The sequence below is a fragment of the Myotis myotis genome, unplaced genomic scaffold (genome assembly GCF_014108235.1).
Source record: "Myotis myotis isolate mMyoMyo1 unplaced genomic scaffold, mMyoMyo1.p scaffold_m19_p_20, whole genome shotgun sequence".
Lineage (NCBI taxonomy): Eukaryota > Metazoa > Chordata > Mammalia > Chiroptera > Vespertilionidae > Myotis > Myotis myotis.
Genome location: NW_023416325.1, coordinates 21,159,043 through 21,186,452, shown reverse-complemented (window position 1 = coordinate 21,186,452; position 27,410 = coordinate 21,159,043). Strand labels below are relative to the sequence as shown.

At 44.1% G+C, this 27,410-nt stretch overlaps 1 protein-coding gene across 9 annotated transcripts in view; it reads left to right on the top strand.

The window, feature by feature from the left end:
• Positions 1-27,410, top strand: part of CIT (citron rho-interacting serine/threonine kinase) — a 167,737-nt gene that overhangs the window by 111,292 nt on the left and 29,035 nt on the right. For all 9 annotated transcript variants that reach the window (XM_036353436.1, XM_036353435.1, XM_036353434.1 and 6 more), the window contains 6 exons: positions 3,096-3,293; positions 11,130-11,183; positions 17,906-18,103; positions 18,999-19,192; positions 21,792-21,927; positions 23,603-23,707. In XM_036353436.1, the coding sequence (XP_036209329.1) occupies positions 3,096-3,293; positions 11,130-11,183; positions 17,906-18,103; positions 18,999-19,192; positions 21,792-21,927; positions 23,603-23,707 (885 nt within the window). The remainder of the gene's footprint in view (positions 1-3,095; positions 3,294-11,129; positions 11,184-17,905; positions 18,104-18,998; positions 19,193-21,791; positions 21,928-23,602; positions 23,708-27,410) is intronic.

The window sequence follows — 27,410 nt, the reverse complement described above, 5'->3', positions numbered from 1 at the left end:
TGGAGGCAGAGTGATTCCTCCTTATCTCGATTTAGCAAGGGTCACATGACCCAGCTCATGCACAGAGTTTAGCACGGCATTGGCTCTTTGCATGGCTTAATGACAGGGGCAGATTCAACCAAACGGTAGGTTTGTTGGATGGAAGGTGGTTCTCTTCAGAGGTATAAGGAAGCTGGGAAGGACAGCCAGGTTTTGAGGAGGAAAATACAACATACTCGGTTGTAAACATGTTGAGATTGATTGAAGTGATGAAGTTACGTTCAGGTACTCACCCATGCTGTGTTTACTAAATGCCCGCTGTGTGCCAGTTAGTAGCCTGATATAATCTGTGACAAGACAGACCCAGTCCCTGATCTTGGGGCTGTCAGCCTAGTGGGCAGGGTAACCTGGCACCTGCAGAGACAGGCCTGCCGTTCAGCAGAGTGGTTGTTGGAAGTGGGACATTGGGCTGGGAGTGGAGACACTGTGCTCAAATATTGGTGATGGAATTCTTCAAAGAGCAGATGGTGACTCTCAAGGAAAAGCCTGCTACGCTGGCAGAGGTCTGGGGAGTACCCATGCTTAGGCACGTCTTAGTTTACACTGGAGTGTTGTAATGAGGCCAGCACTCCACAGGACAGGAGTTGTCAAAGTGTGGACCCTCCATTAGGACCACTTGGTATGTCAAAATGCAGATTCCTGGCCCGCTTCCTCCCTCAGCCTGTTGGAATGGGGTTGGGGTTGGAGAGGGTGCAGAGTAGAGGTTTGCATTTTTAACAGATGCCCCAGGAAATTCTTGTTTGTAGAGTTTGAGAACCATCTTTCTAGGTCATCTGAAAGCCTTAGGTGATGGTTTAACTTTTATCATGCAGGCGATATTTTTACTCCTCAGTAAGTTTAACACCACTCCCCCCTAAATAACTCAGAGAGACTTCTTTGAGCTTGGGAACATTGGCTGGATGGACTGCCTTTCTTTTCCACAAATGTCTTTCTTACCTCTTCTGCCCTGAGGCTGTATAGCTCATCTGGGCAATTAAAATGCCTCTGGGAAGTGTGTTGCTTTGTTCTTAAATTAATACAGCTAGTCCCCCAAGGATGGTGGTAGAAATTTAGAATGCTGCTGAGAGGCTTGGAGCTGTATGCTCTCTGGGAGTTCTGGAACTTTAAATATAACAAGGCAGGTCCGACCTCCCTGCTGCCTGCTGCTATTGAGACGGGGTCAGAGGCCTCAGCCTCGGCTTGACTCATCTTGAAGGGCCTGCGCCCGCCCAGTGTGTGCAGCGTTAGCTCTTCGCTAGCAAAGTGTGTGGCGTCCTGACTGTGCAGGGCTCCTGGGTTCTCCTGTCCGTGTTCAGCATCCTGCTCACCCACCTCCGCTCCTCCGCTGTCAGCTGCGTCTCATGGTTTTCCCAAGTGGCAGGGGAGTTTCCAGGCCTGCTAGCGGAGTGCTGGCCCTTTATTAAGGCCACCAGTAAGTAGCGGAGCTACACTTCCTGGGTTCGAACCAGCCCTGACCTTGTTTAGCTGTGTGACATTTGTCCAGTTACTTGATCTCAATGCCAAAGTTTGCTAATCTGCAGAACAGAGGTCATAGTAGTTATGAAGATGAAAGGAGTTAACACAGTGCCTGGCTCCTGTGAGTACATTTGCTGCTGTCATGTCGTCGTTGCACCATCGTCATCATTCTCAACCTCACAGAGAGATCATAGCCTTGGCTTCAGCTGCCCCCGACTTCCCACCCGAGCCCTCCCTCCGGTTTCTGAGCCATCATCCCAGCAGATGTTAGACCTCTCCATTTCGCTGTCTCCCTGTTGCTCGAGTTCAATAGGCGAAGACTGAATTTCTTATCTTTCTCCTCAGACTGGCTCTTCCTCTCATGTTCCCTGTCCTGGCCAATGGTTTCCCTCGTGTAATGCACCTGCAGAAACACAGATTCCTCTTGGACTCACCTCTGTCCTTGGTTCCCTGCCCTGCCTCGAAGCAACCACTGATTCTCTTGGTTCTCTAGGCTAAAGCTTTCCTAAGCCTTTCTTCTCTTCATCCGTATGGCCTTTGGGACTCCTGTGTCATCTTTTCTGGGGAGCCTTCTCCTGTCCTCTGGAGCTGGAGCTGATGTCTCTTCTGGGTCCCCACAGCTTCCTGTTTTTAACTTATCACCCTGTGTGCCTCTTGGCAGTCCCATTGGAGAGTGAGCTCTCTGAGGGCAGTGAGCGTCTGTTATTTGCTTGGTCATTAATGTCGGACAGAGTCTGGTTCTCGGTTCAGCCTTGTCAGTGCTTGTTAGGTCAATAGATGCGCCACAGTCTTTCTCATCTCCATGCCTCTGGGTGCCTTGCTGCCCCTGATTGGAATTTTCTTTCTTTTCTGAGCTGCTTGTTGGCTTCCTGTATTCTTCAGTACACAGATGCAGTTACCACCTCTGCCCTCCGCTGTGTTCCCATTACACCCCTGCATGTCCTGACCCTTGCACATGACCAAACACAAGAGAATGGTTGGTTTTCATTTTTCTTCTCAAGTTGAAGGCAGATCCTGTCTTTCATCTCCATTTTCCTTTTTACACAGAGGTTACTGAGTAAAGTTTTCTTATATGAATGAATGAAATGTTGAGTAGATAGATGGCTAGATGGGCCGATAGAAGGAAGAATATTCGTGATGTGACATTGTTACTGGTTACCTAATGGGAACAAATCCGAGCAAGAATATTTAAAATACACGGAATTTAGCCTGTTGTTCCATTTGTATTCTAATTATGAAGGTGTTCCTCTTACTAATATGATGTTACTTCTATCATTGCTTTTAAATGCTTTTCTAGTAAGAGCTCTTGTTATAATGTCCCCTGGAGGAGATTGTTGCATGGTTTTCCTTTGGAAACCTTCCCAAGCATTTGAATATTTGTAAATAAGGAATGGTTTGTATGTACATCCTCTCACATTTTCTGACTCCTGTTGATTTTCAAGACTCATAGAAGTCAGACCTGTTTAATTTAAATTTCCCCCTCAGTTGAGTGCTGAAGAATTTGATTCCATGACCAAGTTTAAGATACATATTGAACAGCAGGTCACATCCTGGCTTCCTTTATAGTTAAGGTCAACTGGGCATTTCTCTCTGTGTCTCAGGTCAGCCTCGAGCACGAGGAGCAGAAGCTGGAGCTAAAGCGCCAGCTCACGGAGCTGCAGCTCTCCCTGCAGGAGCGTGAGGCCCAGCTGACAGCCCTGCAGGCTGCCCGGGCGGCCCTGGAGAGCCAGCTCCGCCAGGCCAAGACGGAGCTAGAAGAGACAACTGCGGAAGCAGAAGAGGAGATCCAGGCGCTCACGGTAGGCCTGGGGAGCGGCCTGGGGAGCGGCTCCTGCAGCGCTGAAGGCCGCAGCGAGGATGAGTGTGGTGCTAAGGTGTCTGCTCACTCTTAGACATTTCGAAAGAGAAAACAGAGATCTCTTGAGATGTCGAATGGGCATTAAATTGGCTTACATAGGCTTCTCCTTCATTGGAATTAGTGTTTCAGATCATTTGGTAATATCTGAGCTTTCCTTAGCATCTGGAAAAGGTCTTCCTTTATTTATCTTCCCTTAAAAAAAAATCATCCTTATTTTTTCTTTTATTTTTTTCAATTACAGTTGACATTCAATATTATATTCATTTCAGGTGTATTCATCTGAATTTCAGTTATATTTGGAATTTCAGTTTTAGCCAAAGTCTTTTTGCTTGGATCTTCTACTTTGATTTTCAATAATCATTAAAAAAAAAATAATCTTAACAGTACCATATTTCTATATTTGTTTTGGTTAACCTTATTTACGTTCTTTTTTTAATTTGTAGATTCTGCTTTATGTCTTATGTATGCATTTGGTATGATCTGGTATATATTTTAAACTAGTTTCATTCTTAGAAGTTATTCTCCCTTTGTTGGGTTTGGAGAACCCATTATCTCAACCCAGTTGGAAACTCATGTCAGGACCCTGGCACTGTGGACCAGCCTGGGACACGGGGACTTCTAGGATTCTGGGGGTAACATAGTAACAGATGTAGAAGGTACTTGCGATTCCTAGATTTTCCAGGACTTAATGTCAAGTTCAGATACTGACTAAAATCTGAATTTCCATGTCTCTATGAGAACACTTATTAAACACTGTTGATGACACATGCCCCCAATATTTGTTTGGAAAAAAGTAGTCATGATATCTCTTTATACTTGGCCTTGTTTCAAAATGTACTGAAAGCAATTTAGAAAGATACAAAACAGTGAAACAGGGTAAATAAGAAACAAAAGGCAAAGAGTAAATAAGACTATGAAAGGGAAAAATGGAGGTAAGAATGAAATGAATATATAAGAGTGAATGCAGAGAAGGCTTATACACTTTCTGGAGTTGGGTGGATGGGGAGGAAGACAGCCAGATAGCTCTTCTTGGCTGCTAAAGGAGACACTTAAAAATCTAACCAAAAATTATATTTAATGCATTGTATGTTAATATTTTGCCCCTGTATGAATACCCAAGATCTGAAAGGAAGAGAACTCAGTAATTTAATCCATACTCAATGAGTCCTCACTGTGTGCCTAGGGCTGTGTCTTTAGCCTTTTGTCCCTGGGGGATTGGCCTGTAATTCCTCAAATCCTTTTACATTGGAGGAGGGAGACATTTATTTTTCTGCTCAGTTGGAATTGGGAGGGAGGGCGGTGGCCATGTATCTTCTTCCCTTTGGAAGGAGGAGGGTATAAAATAGAGCGCATGTCACCGCTGTTTATCTGTGGGGAAATTAGTCTCTAAATCCTGCTTGCTGCTGGTTGGAATATGCTGTGTCTAATGGCTGCTGGGAGCCTAGCACAGCAGCAAGTCACGACTTAATTTAGTCAGATGAGATCACTGCCTCAGAGCATCTTAGAAAAAAAAGAAAAACAGCTTTCTTAGGTCTAGAAACTAGGGCTCTACCAGTCTCACAGATGAAGATGCCATGGAAAACAGGGCTTCTTAAAGTTCTGGCAGAAAGCTGCCTTGGTCAGACAGCTGTTTGTAAGCCCCTCACGCAGAAACCCAGCTCCATGCGTTTGCTTCCATTCAGTTTTGAGGCTGTGGGTTTTCCCTCTCCCCTCCTTTTGATTACGTCCTCTAAACCTGGTTATGGGCCTCATGTGGTTGTTGCCTGAATGGCTTTGTTGAATTTTGTCTGAAGAATGTATTTTCCAAGAGAAAGAGAAAATGGTCAAAAATGCTGTACTCTGATGCCCTCTCTCTCATTGTTCGAGGCCCAGGTTCAGACCCAGTGTAAGCATCAATCAAATTAAATCAGCCAGATCTAAAATGATCTCCCAGGAGGCTTGTCAGCTTCACAGCAGGCTGTTTTATCAATAAAAGGAATAGTTAAATGGGCTATTATTGCTTATTTCAAAGAGGCCTCCATCTCCTCGCCTGGGAAGGAGTAGTTACCCCATTTGGCCTCCGCTTCTGGACCAAATTAGATGGATCGCCGCAGTTAAGTTGAAGATGGGCATTGAAGAAGCTTGGCAGGGGCCACTGGGAAGCCAGTCTGGGTCTTCTGCTTTCTTTTTCCTCACTCTCGCTTTACCCATCCTGTCAATTGCATTTGCATTGAAATTTACTGGCTGAGATTAAATCAAGGTAGAGACCAACAGGCGAGTCAAATTTAAGCAAAAATCCATACTTTCAAGATGCTGTCATGCTTATTGGTGGGAGAGCATTTTCTGCCTGGACTTGAAATTTAAGACTCCATGTAATCCTGTCCAGGAAGGGAGAGAATCGGAGTCCGTACACTTTAGAGCACACCGATGTGTGACATGGTGTCTGAATGGTGCCGTGGGGTAGAGGTGTGGTGTGAGCCCTGCGTACACCTGCAGGGCCCACCAACATGTTTCGCGTCCCTTCCCTCACGTGCTTTTATTGATTTGGCCAAGAGTCTAAAGCCAGAGACAGTAATGAGAGGAATTGTCCCAGCATTCTGTGATTATGAGATTCCAAAGTCATTCCCTGTGATTAGTTAAAATCGTTAGTCAATGCATGTTCTCATTTCTTCTACCCCCCCCCCCTCAATAAATATCAAACCCTGTATTAATTAGTAAGCTGTCAGTGTGATAGCCAAGATGTGAAATTGGGGCATATAAGGTGACAGTCTTGCTTGGTGCCTGCCTTCACAGAGAAAGGGGTGGAAGCCTGAGTGTTCTAGAATTATGACCATGGATCCCAGAAGGTGGTCAGACATCTAAATACTGGTTTCCTTTCCTGAGCTCTGTGGGTATTTTCTCTCACAAGGCTGTGTTATAATTCTCTTTTCTTTCTTCTTGTAACTTTCCTTAAAATTAATGAAGACATACTCTCTAAAGAGAGTGGCTCTCTGCTCTGCAGGCTGCAGCCTGTCCATTCTACCTTATTGCCACCTAACCCCTAGCTCAGTGGTTCTCAAAGTAGGTCTGTGGATGCCTGATGGTCCTCAAGGTCCGATTATTTTCACAGTAATACTAAGATGTCATTTGGCATTTTTTATTGGGTTAACACACTGATGGTACAAAAGCAATGTTATTGTTATTTAAAAAGAAATAAAATACAAATATTTGAAAAAGATCTCAGTTTTAATTTCTAATATAAATATAGATAGATGTAACCCACATCAACAAAAGCTCTTTGGGGTCCTCAATAATTTTTAAGAATACCTATTCCCTGTAATACCTAATATCTTATTAACACTCAGTTATTTCATTGAGAGAATCCAAATACATTTTACCTTGTTTTATGTATTTCACTATCCTTATATATACTATTATGCGACCTTTTGCTTTTTTGTATAGTTGGTTTATAACTTATTTCAAAAAAACATAAAACATGTTTCTTGACATTTTTTTAACCCAGATCAGTCCAATAATTATTAAATTTCTTATAGTATTTCTAGCAGTCACAACAGGATTGGTTCTACATTTTGGGTTTATAGTTCATAGTCAATAATAAATCAAAAGCCATAACAATGGTAATTCATTACATTATATCCTCAAAGAGGATTGCCATTTGATGTGTCAAAATGATCCAAGGGTCTCGGTGATGGAAAATTTCAAAGAAAATGAAATAGTATTAGTGATTGACATTTCAAACTACAAGTGGGGGGCAGTTAAACAAGTTTTTAATGGTGTGGGATGAGAAACTTTGCTATTAGTAAGAAGGTGGAATAGGTCATCTATCCCTAAGTCTAGGCCAGGGATCATTGTTTAGGCCTTGAAGGAATTAACTCTACCCTCAGCTTCTTGTTGCTGTCTTTGAGAGATTTCACACCAAATAGTCATTTAGAGCAGGGTTAGTTAGGCAAGCTATAACCAGTGAGTCAAATTCAGTCTGCCTCCTGTTTTCTGTCAATAAAGTTTTATTGACACATAGCCATGCCCATTTTTTTACATATTGAGTATGGCTGCTCTTGTGTCATGAGGGCAGAGTTGAGTATTTTTGACAGTGACTGAATGGCCCTCGAAGCCAAAAATATTTACTGTCTGGTCCTTTAAAGAAAAAATTTGCTCACTCTTGCTCTAGAGTTTATTAATCTGTGGGCCTTATTCTCCTTTTAGGAAGAGTCCTCGGTGGTCATGAAATGCACTCGGGGATTGGATGGTCTTTGGGGCCAGACTCTGCTTGCTCACAGATGAGACTTCAACAGCAGTGTAGAGAGCTACGTTCCTACTTTGGATAAATAGTATTCTTACACATCTATTGGTACCTGTCAGGGATCGAGCCTGAACCTAGGTACATGCCTTGACTGGGATTTGAACCCACGACCCTCCAGTCCGAGGGCCGGTGCTCTAACCACCGAGCACTGGCCAGGGCTAATTCCTTTCCTTTCCTTTTTTTTTTAAATTTAAGAGAAGGACTACTTTTGCCTTTGGGCTTTCCGAGCAAAGCAAACAATGCCATAATCCACTTTAGCTCTCAAATCAGAAAGCTGTAAGGGTTTGACTCCTCCTTTCCCTTGGCCCCATGTTCATGAGCAGGTCTTATTACATGTGCTTCCAAAGAGGTAGCAGTTCCATTCACTTTTCTTCGCCTTTGCCACCACCCTCTCTCCTTGAATGACAGTGGTTTCCTGCTCCTTTCTACCCTTGTCCTATTTTGATCTATTCTTCCTGTGGCGCCCACACAATGACAATCATATCATGTAAGTCTGCTTCTTAAAACATCATTGGCTTTCAATTAATTGCAATTTGAATGAAATCCAAACACTTTTCTGGGCCTTCAAGATTCTTGGTCCTGCCCTGACCGATTTGGCTCAGTGGATGGAGCGTCGGCCTGCAGACTGAAGGGTCCCAGGTTCGATTCAGGTCAAGGGCATATACCTTGGTTGCGGCCACATTCCCAGCAGGGAGTGTGCGGGAGGCAGCTGAATCGATGTTTCTCTCTCATCGATGTTTCTAACTCTCTATCCCTCTCCCTTCCTCTCTGTAAAAATCAATAAAAAATATATATTTAAAAAAAAGAAAAGATTCTTGGTCCCTGCCTGCCTCTCTACCATCATCTTAAACCACATTTTCCTTGTCTGTGCTTGAGCCAGGTGGTTTTCAAAAATCATTTGGCTACAACCCACCGAAGAATACATTTTACCTTGTATTGTAATAGTGTGTTTCACTGAACTTAAGGTATCAAAAATTGGGATTGCATCTTACAATCATAGCTTTTATATGATTACTAGGGGCCCGGTGCACGAAATTCGTGCACTGGGTGTGTGTGTGGGGGGGGGAGAGTGTCCCTCAGCCCAGCCTGCCCCCTCTCACATACTGGGAGCCTTCAGGCGTTGACCCCCATCACCCTCCAATCGCAGGATCGGCCCCAGGATCGGCCTGGGCAGGGGACCCTCATTTCCCCCCTTCACTGGTTCTGCCCCCAGCCCAGGCCTGATGCCTCTGGCCAAGGCATTAGGCCTGGGCAGGGGACTCCCAGCTCCCCGTGATCTCCCGCTCTGCCCCTGCCCAGGCCTAACGCCTCTGGCCAAGGCATTAGGCCTGGGCAGGGGACTCCCAGCTCCCCGCGATCTCCCGCTCTGCCCCTGCCCAGGCCTAATGCCTCTGGCCTAGGCATCCGGCCCCGGCAGCGGGGACCTGCAGTGGCAGTGGGGGGCGCCACGATCGTGCGGGCTCCGCCCCTGCCGGACGCCTCTGGCTGAGGCGTCCGGCCAGGGCAGTGGGGACCCACAGCTGCAGCGGCCCCGCGATCGTGGGCTCCGCTTTAGGCCCAGGCAAGGTACCCCTAGCTCCTGGGACTGCCAGCTTCCACCGTGCCCAGCTCCCATCGCTGGTTCCACCCCACTTCCTGCTATCACTGGCCAGGGCGGCAAAGGCGCCTGATTCTCCGATCATGGCTGGGGGGCAGGGCAAAGGCGGCCCCAGGGCCCCCTTTGCCCTGCCCCCCAGCTCTTAGCTCCCCCCTGGGTTTCCGATCACTGTCAGTGTCAGGGGGCTTCTTCCTGCTTTCCCTTTCGCCTCCCTGCATTGTGCCTACATATGCAAATTAACCGCCATCTTTGTTGGCAGTTAACTGCCATCTTAGTTGGCAGTTAATTTGCATATAGCCCTGATTAGCCAATGAAAAGGGTAGTGTCGTATGCCAATTACCATTTTTCTCTTTTATTAATGTAGATATAATCATCCTGTGTAATAAAAGGCTAATACGCAAATCAACCGAATGGCGGAATGACCAGTCGCTATGACACGCACTGATCACCAGGGGCAGACACCAAATGCAGGAGCTGCCCCCTGGTGGTCAGTTAGCTCCCAAGGGGAGCACAGCTCAGCCAGAAGCCCTGAGCCAGTGCGCTCCTGTGGGGAGCGAGCCTAAGCCATCAGTTGAACATCCCCTGAGGGCTCCTAGACTGTGAGAGGGCACAGGCCAGGCTGAAGGGCCCCACCCACCCCCAAGTATACGAATTTCGTGCACCGGACCTCTAGTATATATATAAACATGTCTTGGTTTAGTTGATAGTACTTTCTCTTTAAATATTACATAAAATTGTGATAGCCTTACAACTTGATAGCAACTTAAATTGGATGAATTATGCTATCTCAGACAAATTTTCTACAACAGGGCTTACTGTTGTAGAAAAGGTACCCTGTGATGTTTTTTATATTCTGTCCTGTTTTGTTCCATTTCATTGGTTAAAACAAACCAGAAAATCCCACTTATGCTCACCATTGGAGTACAGCTTGAAGTTGAAAAAACTCTGCTGTAGCCACTCGGGTCTTTTTTTGTTCATCAAGTGCACTAAACCCTTCTTGCCTCAGGGTCTTGGCACACACTGTTCTCTTTGCCTTTTCCTGTTCTTTGCGTGGCTGGTTCCTCCTCACCCAGCAGGTTTCGGTTTAAATGTCACCTCTTCGGGGAAGCCTCTGTGACCACCCATCTAAGTGAGTTCCTTCCTAACCCCCTGGTTCCCTTTTTTTCTGTTTCCTTTATAGCATTCGCCACACTTTGTAATCATGCACTTATTTATGTTCTAGCTCCCCTCACCAGAATGAAGTTGTCAGCCCTACACGCTCTCTCTTATCACAGTGTCTAGCATGTAGTATGCACTCGGAAAATCCTTGTCAACTGAACGAAGCAGTTCTGCCTCTCTATTTATTTCAAGATCACTATGGGGTTTCTGAGTCTCAGCAGCTTTTGATAAAAAAAAAAAGTTCCTACTTTGTCCTGGCTGTTGTCCTGTATGTGTGTCTGTGTGTTTTTGTCTCTTGGGAATAGGCTGGTTGGGGAGGGTCAAGTAGTGAGAAGAGGGAAAGGTTAAGGCCGGGGAACAAGCAAATGAAGGAGAGTAAAGACTTCACCCTTTATTAGTTTTTTTTTGTCCACTCATCCCTAGGCATTAATGTGAATGTTCAAATATATTTGTAAAGGGTGGGCATGTGTGGTCTGAGTAGTTCATTGTTGTATGTCAACTGTAATTGAAAAATAAATTAAAATTAAAAAAATAGTTAATCGTTATTAACGCAGCATCATGTGTTCCTGTAACTTTTGTTTCTGATGTTGGGGATGACTTAATCCTTTGAAAAACAGATGCTGAAGCTGCTGCATCAACATTCTTGGCTTTCTAGGCAATTGCTGTTCTCTTTATTTGACCCGTAGTGTGTACAATTGTATTCCTCCCTATGGAAAATTTATAATCAACTTCTTACCTTTTAGGCACATAGAGATGAAATCCAGCGCAAATTTGATGCCCTTCGTAACAGCTGTACTGTGAGTATTAACCAAAGATGATTAAAATAGCATAACATTAAATCCAAGACGAAAAAGAGAACATCTCTTCGTGATGTCAGTGACTAATTTTTGATACAGACTCTCAGCTCGAAGCAGTTAATGCTGTCAAACCGATTTGGCGTTTCTGAGCCCCAGATCACTTCAGTTTCTCGGGTGTCTGCCTGTTTTAAACATTTAAAGCCATTCTTCATGCTGGAGGGAGGATAGCTGGAGCGGTCCAAGTAATTCTCACTGCACAACCACTAATAGGCTTCAGTCGCTGCCACAAAAGTCCCGAGCAGCTGCCCCTCCGTCTCCAGTGTGGACGATGCTCAGGCCAGCTCAGGCCAGAGATTGTGCAGGGGCAGTTATGTGTGCGAAGAGTCTTCTGTAAGCTGCTGCCTCTGCAGAGGAAACATCTAGAAATTTTAACTTCCTAACAGGTAAAATCTGGCTTCCTTCCATGCAAATTTAAAATCTAGGACTTTGGAAGATGTTTATATTGAGAAAAATAAATCCTATGCACAGATAAGCATCATTCACAGATTATGTAATAGGGTCGGTCAGTGGCAATGCAAAGTCTATTTTTGCTGAAAAGGAAGGCCTGAAATAGGCCTCTTTCAGAAGAGAGGGATGTTATCTTACCCATGGTCCCCTGCCTTTCCTTTGGTCCTTTCATTGCTATTACCTCCTAGTCAGTCCTAGGTGAGCTTGTCTCCATTTGCATTATTCGCATCTGTGAATTTCCAGAATGCGCACCCCCTCCCCGCCCCCATCCGTGTTTTATTTTCTTATGAACTCTTTCTTTCCTCCTTACCCAGTAGTGGGGCATTAGATCCTGATTCTTTCCCCCTTAGTTTAGGTATAAAATGCATACAGAAAAGAACATAAAGTGTATAACAGTTTTACATGTATAGACAATCTACGTAGCCACAACATAGATTAAGATACAGAGCATTTTCAGCCCCCAGAAGGCTCCCTCATATTCTCATCAGCATCCTTTTCCCCAAGGGTAACCACTATTCTGATCTCTGATATCATAGATCAATTTTGCCTATTTTTGAGCTTCATTTAAATGAAGGTCTTTTGAGTTTAGCTTTTAAAATTTTTTTTTTTTTTTTTTTTTACTTAAGTTGTCTGTGTGGTTCATCCATGTTGTATCTGTCAAAAATTTGTTCTTTTTCATTATGGTGTGGTGTATCCAGTATATGACTAGAACTGAAGTGAGTTTACCCATTCTCCTGCGGGTGGAAATTTGTGTTGTTTTTGCTGTGGGTAAAGCTGTCAGAGAACATTCTTGTCCACGCCCTTTGGTGGCTATAAGCACTTATTTCTGATGAGCGTATACCCAAGAGCGGAATAGCTAGGTCACGCGACGTGCCTTTAGTTTGACTCTAATAGGCACCTGGCAGATGGCTCTTGGTTATTTTCTGGTGCCGATGGCTGGACCAGGGTGGACCCACCTTAGAAATGTCTGCTGATTTCCTCCATTCTCCCTCCCTTCGTCAAAGAATAGACGCATCTGGGCCTGTCCTCTTTTTCAGTTTCTTTTTGTCTTGGTTTGTTATTTTACACAAGAGTTATTTGCTTACATTACGTACAAGCTCAAATGATCACTGAATAAAATATAGGTCTTTTTATGGCTGTGATATTTTTAGATTACTATATTTTCCTAAAATAAAACTTGGATATATTTTCAGTGTGTACATCAGTAATCCTTCATCTGCAGGTTTCCTTTCTTCATTTTTAGTCTTTTGGCATAAAGATTAAAATAAAATTTTTAATACTTTTATTGAGGTGTAACTGGCATACAATCCCCTGATGAATTTTGAAGTGTGTGTACACCTATGAAACCAGCACAACACTCAAAATCATGAACATATCCATCATCCTCAGAAGTTCCCTTGTGCTCCTTTGTCATCCACTCTCCCCCACATTTTTAAAATTGGAAATACAGTTTTTAATAGAATATGGCGATATGTAGAATGAATTTGGTTACTTTCTTAACTTATGTAACTTTCAGACTCTCTTTATTCCTCAGATGTGCTTTTTTCCTGCAACACTGACCTGTAATCCTTCCTTTCCTTCCCCCCGGCATTCCGTGGAGAAGCTCTGGGGGCCTCGCAGGTGGATGGAGGGGTCCCACCCACAGCAGTGGCCGCTGAGGGTCCACACTGGCTCTCTGATGATAGGCAGACCAGGCTCCACTTCTGAATTGGCCTCTTGGGGGCCTATGTGGTGTTATCTCCCAAGTCTCTATTTCTTTGCCTGTAAAATGGAGCGAACACTCTCCTTGATTCCAGTGCATCATGGATTGTAAGACATAATTTATTTAATAACTGCTCTTTGGAGCCTGGTAAGAGAAGAAAGGTAGCTGCTTAGTTCCAGTATATATCCAAATTACAGAAACCGTAACACTTAGGGAACACTGAGTCATAGAATCAGAAATTTGGTAACAGTACCTAGCCATGGGGTTCCTACAAGAATTAATGAGATAATGCATCCAAGTGTTTGCATAGGGCCTGGTCCATAGAAAGTGCTAAACTGTTGGTTACTATCATTATTTTATTACTAGAGGCCCAGTGCATGGATTCATGCATCAGTGGGGTCCCGCAGCCTGCGGGATCGGGCCAAAACCTGCCCTCTGACATCCCCCAAGGGGTCCCAGATTGCAAGAGGGCACGGGCCAGGCTGTGGGACCCCACCTGTGCATGTTCGGGGCTGGGGAGGGATGCGGGAGGTTGGCCAGCCGGGGAGGGGAGGCTCCAGGGCGTGTCCAGCCTGTCTCGCTCAGTCCCAAGCTCCGTCCAGAGTGGCTGGACCCCAGCAGCAAGCTAATCTACCAGTCAGAGCGTCTGCCCCCTGGTGGCCAGTGCACATCATAGCGATCTGTAGAGCAGCCTTAGCATATCATTAGCATATTACGCTTTGATTGGTTGAATGGACGACCAGACGACCATACACTTAGCATATTAGGCTTTTATTATATAGGATATTGGACCTCTGACATAAAAGTGAATCCTTTGTTTAGAAAAGGGTTCTGCTCCTTGGAAAAGTTTGAAAGGCACCCCTTATGGAACAATATTTGGCAACAATAGTCTATCTCAATTATACTTTTGCCAAGTTCAAAGGCTGCTTTCAAGGCACCTCAGTAAATGTTCCTTTCTTGTTGGTGTGGTTTGAGATCGTCCACTAGAAGTGTCTTTATTACTGTTGGGAATTCCTAAATCAATTGATAGAAGCTCCCAGTTAGCAGCTTTTAAAAAGCCCATGAAAAGTAAGATTTTCAAGCTCTGACCGCTTCTATATTTCAAAGAGATTTCAAAAAAGGATTTGATTCAAAATATAGATCTTTGAATCCTACCTAAGCCTGTTTTGGAGGGGAGTTGGTGGGCAAACATATGACACAGTTTTAATTATGAATCAATCTGTCAGCTATAAGATTAAAAATAAATAATATGCAAATAGCTGCCTTCAAGAGAAAACTAGGCATTAAAATAAGACTTCAGGCCTGTGTCTTTGTAGCCTGGTGCACACTACCTGGAGGGTGTCTTCACCTCTCACATGCTACGGACATTTACTGGGTAACGTTCCCCGGGGCTCCTCGCTAGGTGCGAGATGTTAGCATCTGTTCCTCAGAACCACGAGTTTTGTATGAAAGCCTTGAAAAGCAACAGATAACCCCAAATAGAGATTTTTTATTTTTTTTTCCAAACAGCATTTTTTATATCCTGTTTTCTCTTAGAGCTGCACCACGATATCTTATCTGCAAGAACAGTCCACAAGAAAGCTCTTGGCCCCTGTCTCCCTTGTCTTTTTTGCCATTAAGATGGAGTCAGGCTTTCAGTTTATCTTTTTTACCCTCTGTCTTCAGCGATGAAAGATTAACCGACTCTAACATAGTAAAAAGATCATTTGCCCTTGGTGTGGAGAGAATAACCAAAGGCCACAAAGTAGACCCAGCAATTCTCCTTGTGTATTACCTGGTTCAAAATCGCCTATTATTATAAAAGTCTATTATTATATATATATTTTTAAACCATGGAGACCATTAATTTACTGCTTTGTCTCAAGTCAGTTCAATATCTGCAAACTCAAGTGTGTGTGTGTGTGTGTGTGTGTGTGTGTGTGTGTGTGTAACACTTAATACCACATCTCCAGCAACTGGAAACAGAGGCATAAGCTACACATGTTCTGGCTTGGGTAGAAAGAATATGTAAAAAGTCTGAACGAGTTAAAATGTTTTAATGAGTGTTTGGGTGCTTCACACAAACACAACCTCCTTCCCTTAGCCATCGGCAGCATAGAGACAGTGACAGGCTCTAGAACCAGCATCACAAACTGTGTAAGTAGGAATCGGAGACATGGCCCCTCCCCCCAAAACAAACAAACAAAACAACAGAGGACAACAGGGAACCAGAAGCACCCTTCCTCCAGGGCCCGTTTCCTTTGAAGTGAGAGTAACGATCTTGGCACGTCATTGACATCTTTCCAGTGTTTCTTCTGAAACAACTTGTAATTTAATTTTGGGAGAAAGAGAAGAGGTGGCAGAAATGGATTCATAACAGACTGCATTTTCTTTTCATAAATTTCAAAAGGAAGTGGGTATCCAAAGGCTTAAATATGTCTTCAGATGGCAAGGAAACTGTTTTGGCAGCATGTATATTCTTACATGAACAAATTTTCTGTAGTTCGTGCTCCCCAAGAGGCACCATTGTAATCTTTATAATGAAGCATCATCTTGGTCATTAATTTTTAATCCCTTGTATTTTTTAAAATATATTTTTATCAGAGAGGAAGGGAGAGGGAGAGAGAGATAGAAACATCAGTGATGAGAATCATTGATCGGCTGCCTCTTATATGCCCCCTACTGGGCACCAAGCCTGCAACCCTGGCATGTGCCCTTGACCAGAATTGAACCTGGGACCTTTCAGTCCGCAGGCCGACGCTCTATTCACTGAGCCAAACCAGCTAGAGCTATCTCTAGTATTTTTACATGGTACATTAAAGTGGAATAGTAGGCAAGAAAATTCAAAACATTAAAACAATAGGAGCAGAAGGGTAGTGAAGATAGTATTTATCTAGTCACAGATGGAGAAACCAACCCAGTAAAGTCCACCGTTGCTTATCTCAGGTTCCTGCGTTCATTGTACTGCATAGCTTCCGGGCCAGTTTCCTCAGTTCTGTTTTCCTTTGGGAAAGTGGCGGAAGGAAGCATCATAGAGTTAAGTGGGGACATTTGCAGTCTGTTATGAAAACGATCTTAAGGAGTGGGGCTTGCTACCTACCCGAAAGAGACCAGTTGAACTATTAAGCATTGTTTATTCATTTATCTATGGTTTGAGGAGCTTTCGCCATGGCACCGAGGGGGTGGTGTAGGGCTCCCTATGAGACATAGCTGCCTGCTAGGAATGGCAAGCGTGCAGTGTTTCCCTATCCCCACCCCCATGAGGAAGGAGTCTCAGCTAAGAACCTGACCAGATAACCTTTATTCCCCCTTTTGTAGCTGACAGTGTACTTCAAACCAGTACGTTAGGAATTTGACTTACGATATTAAAATTAAAATTCCTAGACCACTTACTACATTAAAAATCCATCAGCTCGGTTAACAAAATGAAAAGCTGTGCTTTCTGAGCCGCATTGAACAAATGTACTTACTTGATGCTCTTTGTTTCCATGTGCCCAAGAAGATATTTTTTAAACACTAATCAGAGGTGGTTAAAATAGGGAATTAGTCATGGAAACTGTTACCATTTCATAAAGTAACTCTACTCTTGGTTTGAAAATTGGAAACAATTAATAAGCATAGGCTTAAAGGCATTTCCTTTTAATTTACATCTTTTTGTTACATAAAATTTAATTTGCTGCCTGTGCACCTCATTCCAACTATTATAAGAAAATTGGCCTTAAAGTTCCTAAGTATTGTGTGTTAAAGCGGTCTGCAAGTGCTGATACTGAGCTCAGCAAAGAACAGGAAAGCTAAAGGCAGTGGAGTTGAAGTCATTCTGCCATTGAGCGGGGAAATAATTTAGCCAAACCCGATTAAATCTCTTTTTACAAAATGACAATTTCATATACGCGCCTTCCCATTTTTCCGATAGCGAACTGTATAATGAAAACCATTAAAGTGACGCCATGGTACAATATTGTGTTTTCAGGATTACTCTGAACTTCCCTGAAGATATTTTTCCTTTGTTGCATGTAATTAAATATATTGCCTGAGATATTATTAGAATAACTCTTAGTGTCCTTCACTCGGTCTTTCTCAATAAGAACTTTATTTTGCTTTCTAAGACTATCTCCTGGTAAAACTATAGTTTCTATCGAAGGTGTCGTGGCATTTTAGCTTAATAGCTGACTGTGAGACCGGTCTTCGTCCCTCTTTCCTCAATTTGCATTTTCCACATTATATTTTTGTCCATGAACTTTATTTCATTTAAAGGGGCCCCTTCTGTATGGCCTTCACTTTTGGTGGGTTTGCTTTTGCCATGTTTTCCAGGTGAACCCTGAGATAGACTTTCCTCTTTCTAGCACAGCAAGTGTCTTAGTGCCCAGTGGGCGGGCGCAGGAGCTTGGGGCCCACTCTGGGCGTTGGAGAGGCAAACTCAGGAGCCGCTCATTGATCGCTAGTGTCCCCCGCTTCAGGAACCCACGGCTCTAGAAGCAGTTTCTCATTTAAAATCTACTTGTGTGGTGTGTAACCAATTGCTTTTATCTTTTAGGTAATCACAGACCTGGAGGAGCAGCTAAACCAGCTAACGGAGGACAACGCTGAGCTTAACAACCAAAACTTCTACTTGTCCAAACAACTCGATGAGGCTTCCGGCGCCAACGATGAGATAGTTCAGCTGCGAAGTGAGGTGGACCATCTCCGCCGCGAGATCTCGGAGAGAGAGATGCAACTCACGAGCCAGAAGCAGGTAAGGACAATAACAGTGTCAGCGACCCCTGGTCCCCTCAGGTCAGCGTGAGTGCCTGGCGCATCTCCCCCAGACTGAGCCTGGCCAGGAAATGGGCTCTTGTTATAATCATGTCTGTGTTTTGAAGGCTTGAGGGTTTTAAAAATGGTTTCTAAAAGTGTGTAGTTCTTCTTTGGTTTAATTTTTTTAAGTTAAAAATAGCCCTGGCCAGGTAGTTCAATTGGTTAGAACAGGGGTGGGCAAACTTTTTGACTCGAGGGCCACAATGGGTTCTTAAACTGGACCGGAGGGCCGGAACAAAAGCATGGATGGAGTGTTTGTGTGAACTAATAAGTAAACATCATTACATAAAAGGGTACGGTCTTTTTTTTTTTTTTTTTTTTTTTTTTTAGTTTTATTCATTTCAAACTGGCCGGATTCGGCCCGCGGGCCATAGTTTGCCCACGGCTGGGTTAGAGCATCATCCTGAGGTTACAGGTTCGATCCCTGGTCAGGGCACATAAAAGAATCAACCAATGAATGCATATATATGTGGATCAACAAATTGATGCCTCTCTCTCTTTCTCTCTCTGTTTCTTTCTCTTTTCCCTACCCTCTCCCTTTCTCTCGCTCTAAAATCAATCAATAGAAAAAAGAGATAAGAATTAAAAAGAATAAAACACACTGCTCCAGGAGGCTAATGTGAGCCTTTGCACTCTCCTCCCCTGGCCTTGCTTTGGTTTCTGCCTAGAAGAGGTGGCAGAAATAGCCCTTCATCAATTCTTGCCCAGTCCCCTCGATCGGTAGAAGAAAAAGATAGACTGTATTTCAGGCTGTAGTGAGAAATGTGTGCTTTTCTGAAACTGATCTGACAAAAGTAACATCCAGGAAATGCTCACTTGGTACTGATTTGCAGACGATGGAGGCTCTGAAGACTACCTGCACGATGCTGGAAGAACAGGTCATGGACCTGGAGGCCCTGAACGACGAGCTGCTGGAAAAGGAGCGGCAGTGGGAGGCGTGGAGGAGCGTCCTCGGTGACGAGAAGTCCCAGTTTGAGTGCCGGGTCCGAGAGTTGCAGAGGATGCTGGACACTGAGAAGCAGAGCAGGTGAGACTCTCTGTTTGTAGACAGCCGATGACAGGTGACCACAGCAGCATCACCCGAGAGTGGTGAACAGGGTGACCAGTCGTCCAGCTTTCCCAGGACTGAGGAGTTTCTGGGACAAAAGACTTTCAGTGCTGAAACCGTGAGACCCTTGGGCAGACCAAGATGGGCTGGTCACCCTAGTTGTAACGGTGGTCAGTGTCACTTGGAGTCTGTGGCCTCAGTTGGTGTCCGTATACCCCGAGGAGAGACCCGGAAGGCAGAGCAGGACACATGTCTCAGTGCTTTCTTTGCAGAAACTCTTTCCTCCGGTTTCCTACCCTGGTGGCCTTGTATTGTAGCAAGACCATCACCATTTAAAATATATACTTATTGATTTGAGAGAGAGAGAGAAACATCCATTGATAAGAGAGAATGATTGAGCCCGCAACCCAGGCATGTGCCCTGGACTGGAATCGAACCAGGACCTCCTGGTTCATAGGTCGATGCTCAACCACTGAGCCATGCCAGCCATCACCATTTTAATCCTGGTTGTGAGTGATGCTGGTCTCCCTCTGCCCAGGGGTTTCTCAGCCTTGGCCCTATTCTCAGTGTGGCCTGATAACCCTTTGTCATGGGAGCTGCCGTGTGCATTCTGCTGTGAGCATCCTCCTTTGTCTGTGCCCACTTGATGCCCCTCCTCAAGTTGTGACAACCAAACACGTCTCCAGACATTGTCCAGTGACCCCTGAGGGTGCAAAATCACCCCCAGTTGAGAACAACTGCTCTACAAGAATAGTTTAATTTTCTTTTTCTTTCTTCAGAGGAAAAAAATAGTAAGTCCAGGCAGTCTTCTTCCTCTGTTTTCTCACCTTTGTTCCCCCCCCACCCCCGTCCCCCCGTCCCCCCGTCCCATCACCCTGGCACAGAATCCCCTGCCAGGCCACACATAGCTCTAGGCGTGCTGTTCACATCGAAGACATCACCATCACCGGGTGGCAGATTTATGAGGACAGTCTCACCACTCATGGCAGGGAAGTATTTTGCTCTAACAAAATTGCTATATTACAGCAGTTTGCCAACAGATGGAAATAAATGGTCTTGAAATAGGTGTCTTTTTCCAGTGCGCACCAAGGTACCGAATGGGCTAGAGCTAGCCCCACTACTTCCTGTCTGCACAGCTGAGTCGTATTTATCCTTCATAACCTCCCTAATATCACCTTCCTCCGACACTACCTTCCTGTGATACTTCTTAAGCAAGACAGCTATACACAGAAACATCTGTCATTCAGTCGGACTCATTTTGGTATTTTTTATGTTTACTTGACCATAGGAGACTCAACTAAATGTGTTGATGTTACATACAGTCTATGCTCAGTTAGTTAAACTAGAAAAGGTTAGAGGCTAAAGATTAAATTTCAAGAGAAATATTTCCTTTTTGCACATCCTCCCACTCACGGTATTTGCTGATTGTGAGGGGCTGCTGGTTTGCTTCCCTCCAAACTCTTGGGCCCCCGAATCCTCAGGGTATGTTCTGGTTGCATTCACACAGACCCCTCCCCCTGCCCTCAAGTCCAGCTCCTACCCTAGCTGTTTCTAGAGTTTTTCAGAAACAATTTTGGAGGTTGGAGGCTGGCTTCAGCATTAGGAAATACACAGCCACACATGGGAGGTATAATTATGGGCTGTGTTTAGGTAGATATTTCATCTATATTTTCAGGGGGCAATTATAACCCCCCCCCCCCAATTTGGTGTTATGTGGGATACTGAGATGAGTAAAGTCTAATTCTTAATTTTTGTCTTCAAGAGGCTAAGAGTCTAATGGAGGAGATAACGTATGCATTCAGATGTTTATCACCTAAAATAGTGGGGTGCGCCAGGAAAGAAATACATTTGTGCTTTGGATACAGAGCAAGGAGAGGTTACTTCTGAGAGCAGAAGTTGGGGGAGATTTTCTGGAGGACACGGCCTTGAGTTTATCCTTGAAGGCTGAGGCAGGTTGGGTTCGTGGAGCAGGGGAGGGGAGCATTGCCCGTGGAGGAGCTTGCTATACGCCCAGATGTGGAAGAGGCAAAACCTAAGACCTGCATGGGAAGGGAAGTGACTTTTCCAGTTTGTTTCTAGTTTTTCTTTTCTCTAAACTTATTTACAGATACATTCACCAGATTCAAGTTTCGGTTTCCGATGAGCACACAAAACACTCAGCATCTTGCATATACGTTAAGGAGAGGAAATGTTTGCTCAAATGGGGTCTCCCATGATCCTCTGCACCCAGTAGTCCTTCAGTGGGACTTCGATCCGTTTCTGCTCCCACTGGAGGGTGTGGCAGTGTTGACGCATCCCATCAGCCCAGTTGCATTGGGAAGCGTGCCCTTTCCTGTTCAGCCTTTCCACGCGGCTCCTCACAGGAACTTTACTTTTTAAGAGTATTTTTACCCAAGGCCTAAAGTGGGTCAAACCTTCGCTCTGTAATAAGTCAGGAAGCAAGGCATAGTTTGGAGGGTAGGGCATCTGTCCAGCCTGCAGCCTGTTGGGTTGCTTGTCAGGACTAAAGATGGGCCAGCCTCCTTTCTCCAGACCGATGACGACAGCGCTTCTGAGAGCGGCCTGTGTTTCCCGGCAGAGCAAGAGCCGACCAGCGGATCACCGAGTCGCGCCAGGTGGTCGAGCTGGCCGTGAAGGAGCACAAGGCCGAGATTCTCGCGCTGCAGCAGGCTCTCAAAGAGCAGAAGCTGAAAGCCGAGAGCCTCTCTGACAAGGTCGGTGCCCATCCCCCCTGCCTTTTAGGAAAACGTCCTCATTTCCTTCTTTTAGATGCAACCTATGGTCAGCATATTTCATGAACAGGCATTTACCCATTCCAGTAAAGTCCCACAGGTAGGTGTCACCATGGGACATCCTTGGTTGGCAGTTGTGTGGGTGAGTGTGGTAGGTACTGGAGCATCACAGTCCGTCCGTGATTTCTTAGCATCTCCCTGTCTGCTCCTGAGGTCCAGCTTTTGGTTGTGGACGTACAACTGTAGTTTTCTGGCACCTGATTTCTAGAAGGCTTTATGGACTTAATGTTATATTTACAAAGTCGTAGACCAGTGTTTTGGAGATTTTTATCTAAGATCCTTGAAAGAGATTTAGAGTAGGTGCTTCAGTGTTACAGATAACAAAAGTGAAGGTCAGAGAAATTTCATATATACCTCACAGGTACACTTTCATACCCATGCACAGTCCTCTGAGTTTTGTATTTTGTATAACTCTTGGTTATTTCATGATTACAAAAGGAATTATTGGGGTCATTATGGAAGATATAAAACCCACAGAAAATAAAGGAAAAAGTGACTGATCATTCATCACCACTATCATATTGATAAAGCTATTTGTAATTTGTAGTCTTTTCTTTGTGTGACATGTTGATGTGTGCACACAAACATTTACAAATTTAGGTTCTTACTATAGAAATAGTTTGCAGCTTTTTAAAAACATCATATAGCTAGGGACTTTCCTTGAGTTATAGAATATTTTTTGAACATGTAGTTCTAAAAACAGAAATTACATGGAGGTACCCATTGTAATCTTTCCACTCGTGTTGGAAATTTGAGCTTCTTCCATTTTTTTTTGTTATTTTAAGTAACAGTGATGAACATAGATCTTTATGGACATCATGATTATTTTCTTACTAGAATTTTATAGAAATAAAATGATTAGATTCAAGGCTAGAGCTTGCCTCTCAGGAATATTCCCGAGTGGCTTTACTTTTTTTTTTTTTAACTATGATGAAAATAAATGTGGTATTTAGAGATAAGTGAACTCTTCTGTGTTTAATTTGAAGAAATTTTTTTTCTATTTGACTATTCTTAAAATATTCTATAGCAAAGTCCTACTCAGCCTTTAAGACACCAGGCATCCTGAGACCATCTTTTCTCGATGACCACTGATTCAATATGAATTTATCTTCTCCATACCTCTTATCAAAATTAACATCTTACCAAGCAGCCTCATTCTTTGTGTGCATGTCTAGTTACGGCCACTCCCTGCCTTTGTGATTTGATGTGATGTCCTTGAGAGAGCGTGTCCGTCCTTTTACCCCCAAAGCCCCTGATATTATCTTGGGCAAGAAGTAGGTGTTCAGCATATGACTATTGTTTCATTCAGCCACAGCATGTCAGATAAATAAATTCTTCAGTGGCCGTTCTCTTAGAACTTGTCATGGCTGTATATATGACCCATCCCTTACAGATCACTCCTATCCTTACAGAAATGGCCTCCATAAGGCTTATCTCCACCGTGGACTTGTGTGGTAAACTTCTAAAACATAGTGTTTATGTTCTGACCTTCAGAACTTGGTTATTCTTTACATGTGAAGGTTTGTGGCTATTTGCAAAAGTCATTAGCATCCAACATTCCTAAATGTGGTATCATGGCCACTTCCCCAATGTCCAGCTCAGTGACCTGGAGAAGAAACACGCCATGCTTGAAATGAACGCCCGGAGTTTGCAGCAGAAACTGGAGACCGAGCGTGAGCTCAAGCAGAGGCTCCTGGAGGAGGTGAGTGGGAACTCCTGGCACATGGGCCAGGCGGGGTTTCGAAAGTGAACAGTTGTTGTGTTCCGGTGGTCAGGGCCAAATTAGACTTTCAGATTTTGCAATTGGAATTTTAGAGGAAGAGTAAAGTTAAAAGACGTGTCATGAAGGCCAGAGGGCCTCTGACATTTGCGCCCTCCCACACGGCGCTTAACAGAGTGTGGAGCCCATGGTGGGTATGTGCCCAGTGGCAGTTTATTAAGTATGTGGGTGAATGAAAATTGTGTTAAATTGTTCTTAATATCCAAAGTCTATTAAGTTTTCAGGCTGGTAGAACATCCATGCAAATCCGCGGTGTGCACGGGGCAGAGACTTGATTGTGGTGAGCACCAAGTTTCATAAAGACTTGAGTATTCAGTTAATTCAATTTAAAAAATGATGCCCTCCTTTTGAGACACAAAATGAAAAGCTCCAGTGATCTCTTACACCCGCCCCTTCTGCTATTTCCTGAACTTTGTAGCAGAAATCTGAACATCGCTAATTAAAATGGTAACTACTTCCCACTCCCACGCAAAGCCCTCTGTGTTGAATCACTAATTATTTCGCTTTGTTCATTAGAATGGACCAACCAAGACAAACACACTGTGTAAAGATATTTAACAAGAAGTTGGACTTCCGGAGTGTTCTCTTTAACCCATAGTGAGCCTGGCACTTGGATTAACCGAGTGCTTGTCTGCTTAATTGGGGTTTTATTGTATGGTACCCATAGCTGCCAAAGGGCTCTGCTGGTAGAAATAATATCGCTGTGCTACTAATTTGAACAAATGTGGTGAAAATTGTGCAGGTAAATATGGAATGTATGATAGAATAAAACTTTAAAAAATGTGGGTGGGAGGTTGGGAAGGATCAGGAGACAGAGGTGGTGATGGTTACGCAACCTGTGAATGTATTTAGTGCCACTGACCGGCACACTTAAAAATGGTTAAAATGTTAAATTTTATGTGCTATATATTTTGCCACATGAAATATTTAAATAAACTTAATTATATAGATGAGTGAGAAGTTTATGAAAGGTAGGACTAAGAACACTCTAATAGAAATTTAAAAGTGTACTTGTGCCGGCCTGGGTGGCTCAGTGGTTGAGCATCGACCTGTGAACCAGGAGGTCATGGTTCAATTCTCGGTCAGGGCATGTGCCTAGGTTGCAGGCTCCATCCCTACTGTGGGGTGTGCAGGAGGCAGCCAATCAATGATTCTCTGTCATCATTGATATTTCTATCTCTCTATCCCTCTGCCTTCCTCCCTGAAATCAATAAAAATATATTTTAAAAATATATTTAAAATATTAAAAAAATAGAAGCCTACTGGGTAGTCAAATAGAGAGTTGTGTTCTTTTATCAGGAATGAATAGGCAGTGTCCTCACTTTAGCACATGTTGGAAACGGAAAGAACAGAGATAATCAATGATGTCGTCTGTCCTATTTTCTTTCCGAGGAAGGAGAGTTGGCCCTGACAGCTCAGTGCTTTGGTCCAAGGTTACATGGTGAGTCAGTGACAATGCTAGGAATAGAATGCTGGAATCGGAGTCAGTCCCCTCATTCTCACTTCTAAACCACAGGAGAACATTTCCAGTTCCTAGTCTGTACCTCACAGACATCTGGCTGACATTGAGTTTGAGGCAAATTTCACTGACAGTTGAAACCATTATGAAACATAGAATGATCTTTATTGTCCAAAATGGGGCTCAGCTCCTTGGCTGTGGTATGCACCCGGCAAGCATGTGACCGAGGACTTAACCCAGCTGTCCTCATCTTAGGCACAGAGACTTGTCAATGCGGCCAGCATCAGAGTCTCTGAGCTGGACAGAATGTTTATGTGTCATCTAGCCCAATTCTCAGCACTTGCACCACTGTTCCCAGACTTTATTGGTGGCTCTTTCTCCCAAATCCTTCCTCTTGGGCCCTAAATGGTCTCAGAAGCTTTCTGACATGACACTTTCCAGCCACTGTTAGTCCATTAGAAGTAATGCCAGAGATTAAAGTCCATTGCTAATCCTGGTGAAATTAATTTCCCACCCAAGCTAGGGAATCTCTTCCCCAACATTCCTCGCATGGGTCTCATTGAATCACGGCCTAAACACAGTGACTTCGGACATCCTAGCCCTTTTCTCAGCAACTCAGATTCTCACAAAGTCTTATTTTGAGCTAACACGTATAACTTCCACCCACTGGTTCTATTAGGTTGAAACATTTGCAAATAGAACGTAGTCTGATATTCCCAACTGAAATAGCAGATCAATATTGATTACTTGGTGATTAAGCAGAATAGCTGATGTTTAATTAGCACTTACTATGTGCCAGTGCCTTTCTGAGGCGTTTACATGAATCAGCTCCCACAGTCTGTGACAGTTCTGTAAGGCAACCACTGATGCCAGTGACATGGTCTAAGTTGCTCCCTACTCGATTCACCTCATCTTTTCTAAACAGTGCATTTCAAGTTGGCGATGTTCTTTTCTGGTGGATTGATCTTTCCAGAGAGTCCCTCAGAGTCCCGAGGTCTGGAAGTACGGACATGGTGGGCACCTCCACTTCCCTCCAGACTCTGTAACGTCTGCCGTGCCCTGGGCTCCTGGGGGCTTTATCGTGCCCCTGACACCACTGACCTGTGAGGTCACCGTCTGCCCTTCCACAAGTGGTTTTTTGTTTGTTTTTACATTTTTGTGTTTTGTATTTATTCAGTTGAAGTTTTTAAAAATACCCCCCTATTGAACGTTCTCTTGTTAGTTTTCAGCCGTCTTTCCAGCCACCAGGGTCGTTACAGGCTCTGGTTTCTGTCATCTAGATCCTTCCTGCTTCTTCCCAGTCTCATGTCACCTCATAAAACTGTGGGACAGATCTAAGTACATAGCTAAAGCCTTCCTTTCAGTCTAACACTGGCCAGGAATTGCTGCCACTTGCCTCTCTTTGGGAAGCAGGCAAATGGTTTTGAAAAACATTTTATTGATTACAAATGTCATTCTTACTTGTTTTTTATTATGGTACCTAAGCAGCCTATTTCTTGGAAAGCTAAGGAACGGTTGTTGTGTTTATTCTAGAAAAAAATCTTGGGCCTGGCTGTCACCAAACACACTCTTGTCCCCAGCATTTGCTTCTCTGCTTCCTGCCTAGTAATTAATGTCCTAAAATAGTGGGGAGAAGCTTAAGAGTGTAATTTACAAATCACTCCTGCTGCGAGGGATGGATAGCTCCCTTGAATAGGTTATCTTAGCTGTTCTTCTTTTTTTTAAAGTATTTTAGGGGGTTCTGTGGTTCGATTCAGAAATTCCAGGTTGGCTCACAGACCAGGTGATGTCTGGTTAGTGACAGGATCTCTTGCCTCCTGGGGAACTGATAGGGGAGAGGCTGGCAGAGTAGGTGGGGCAAGAAAGAGCACCTGAGCTGGATGGAGGGAAGAAAGAAGGAGAGAGGAGGTAGAGAGTATTAAAACTCATGAAGCATCTGCTGTATGCTTGGCACTGCACCCAGTATGTCCCCCAGTGAGGGCAGGTGTTATACCCACTTTCAGATGAAGAAACTGAGGCTCTGAGAGGCAGTATGAGCTACCCTATGTCCTATGACTGATCAGCGTTAGTATCAGTATTTAAACCAGGGTCTCTCACATTCTAAAACCCAGCTTCCTCTCCGTATGCTGTGATGCCTCAAGGAATCGGGCACCTCTCAAGAGGAGG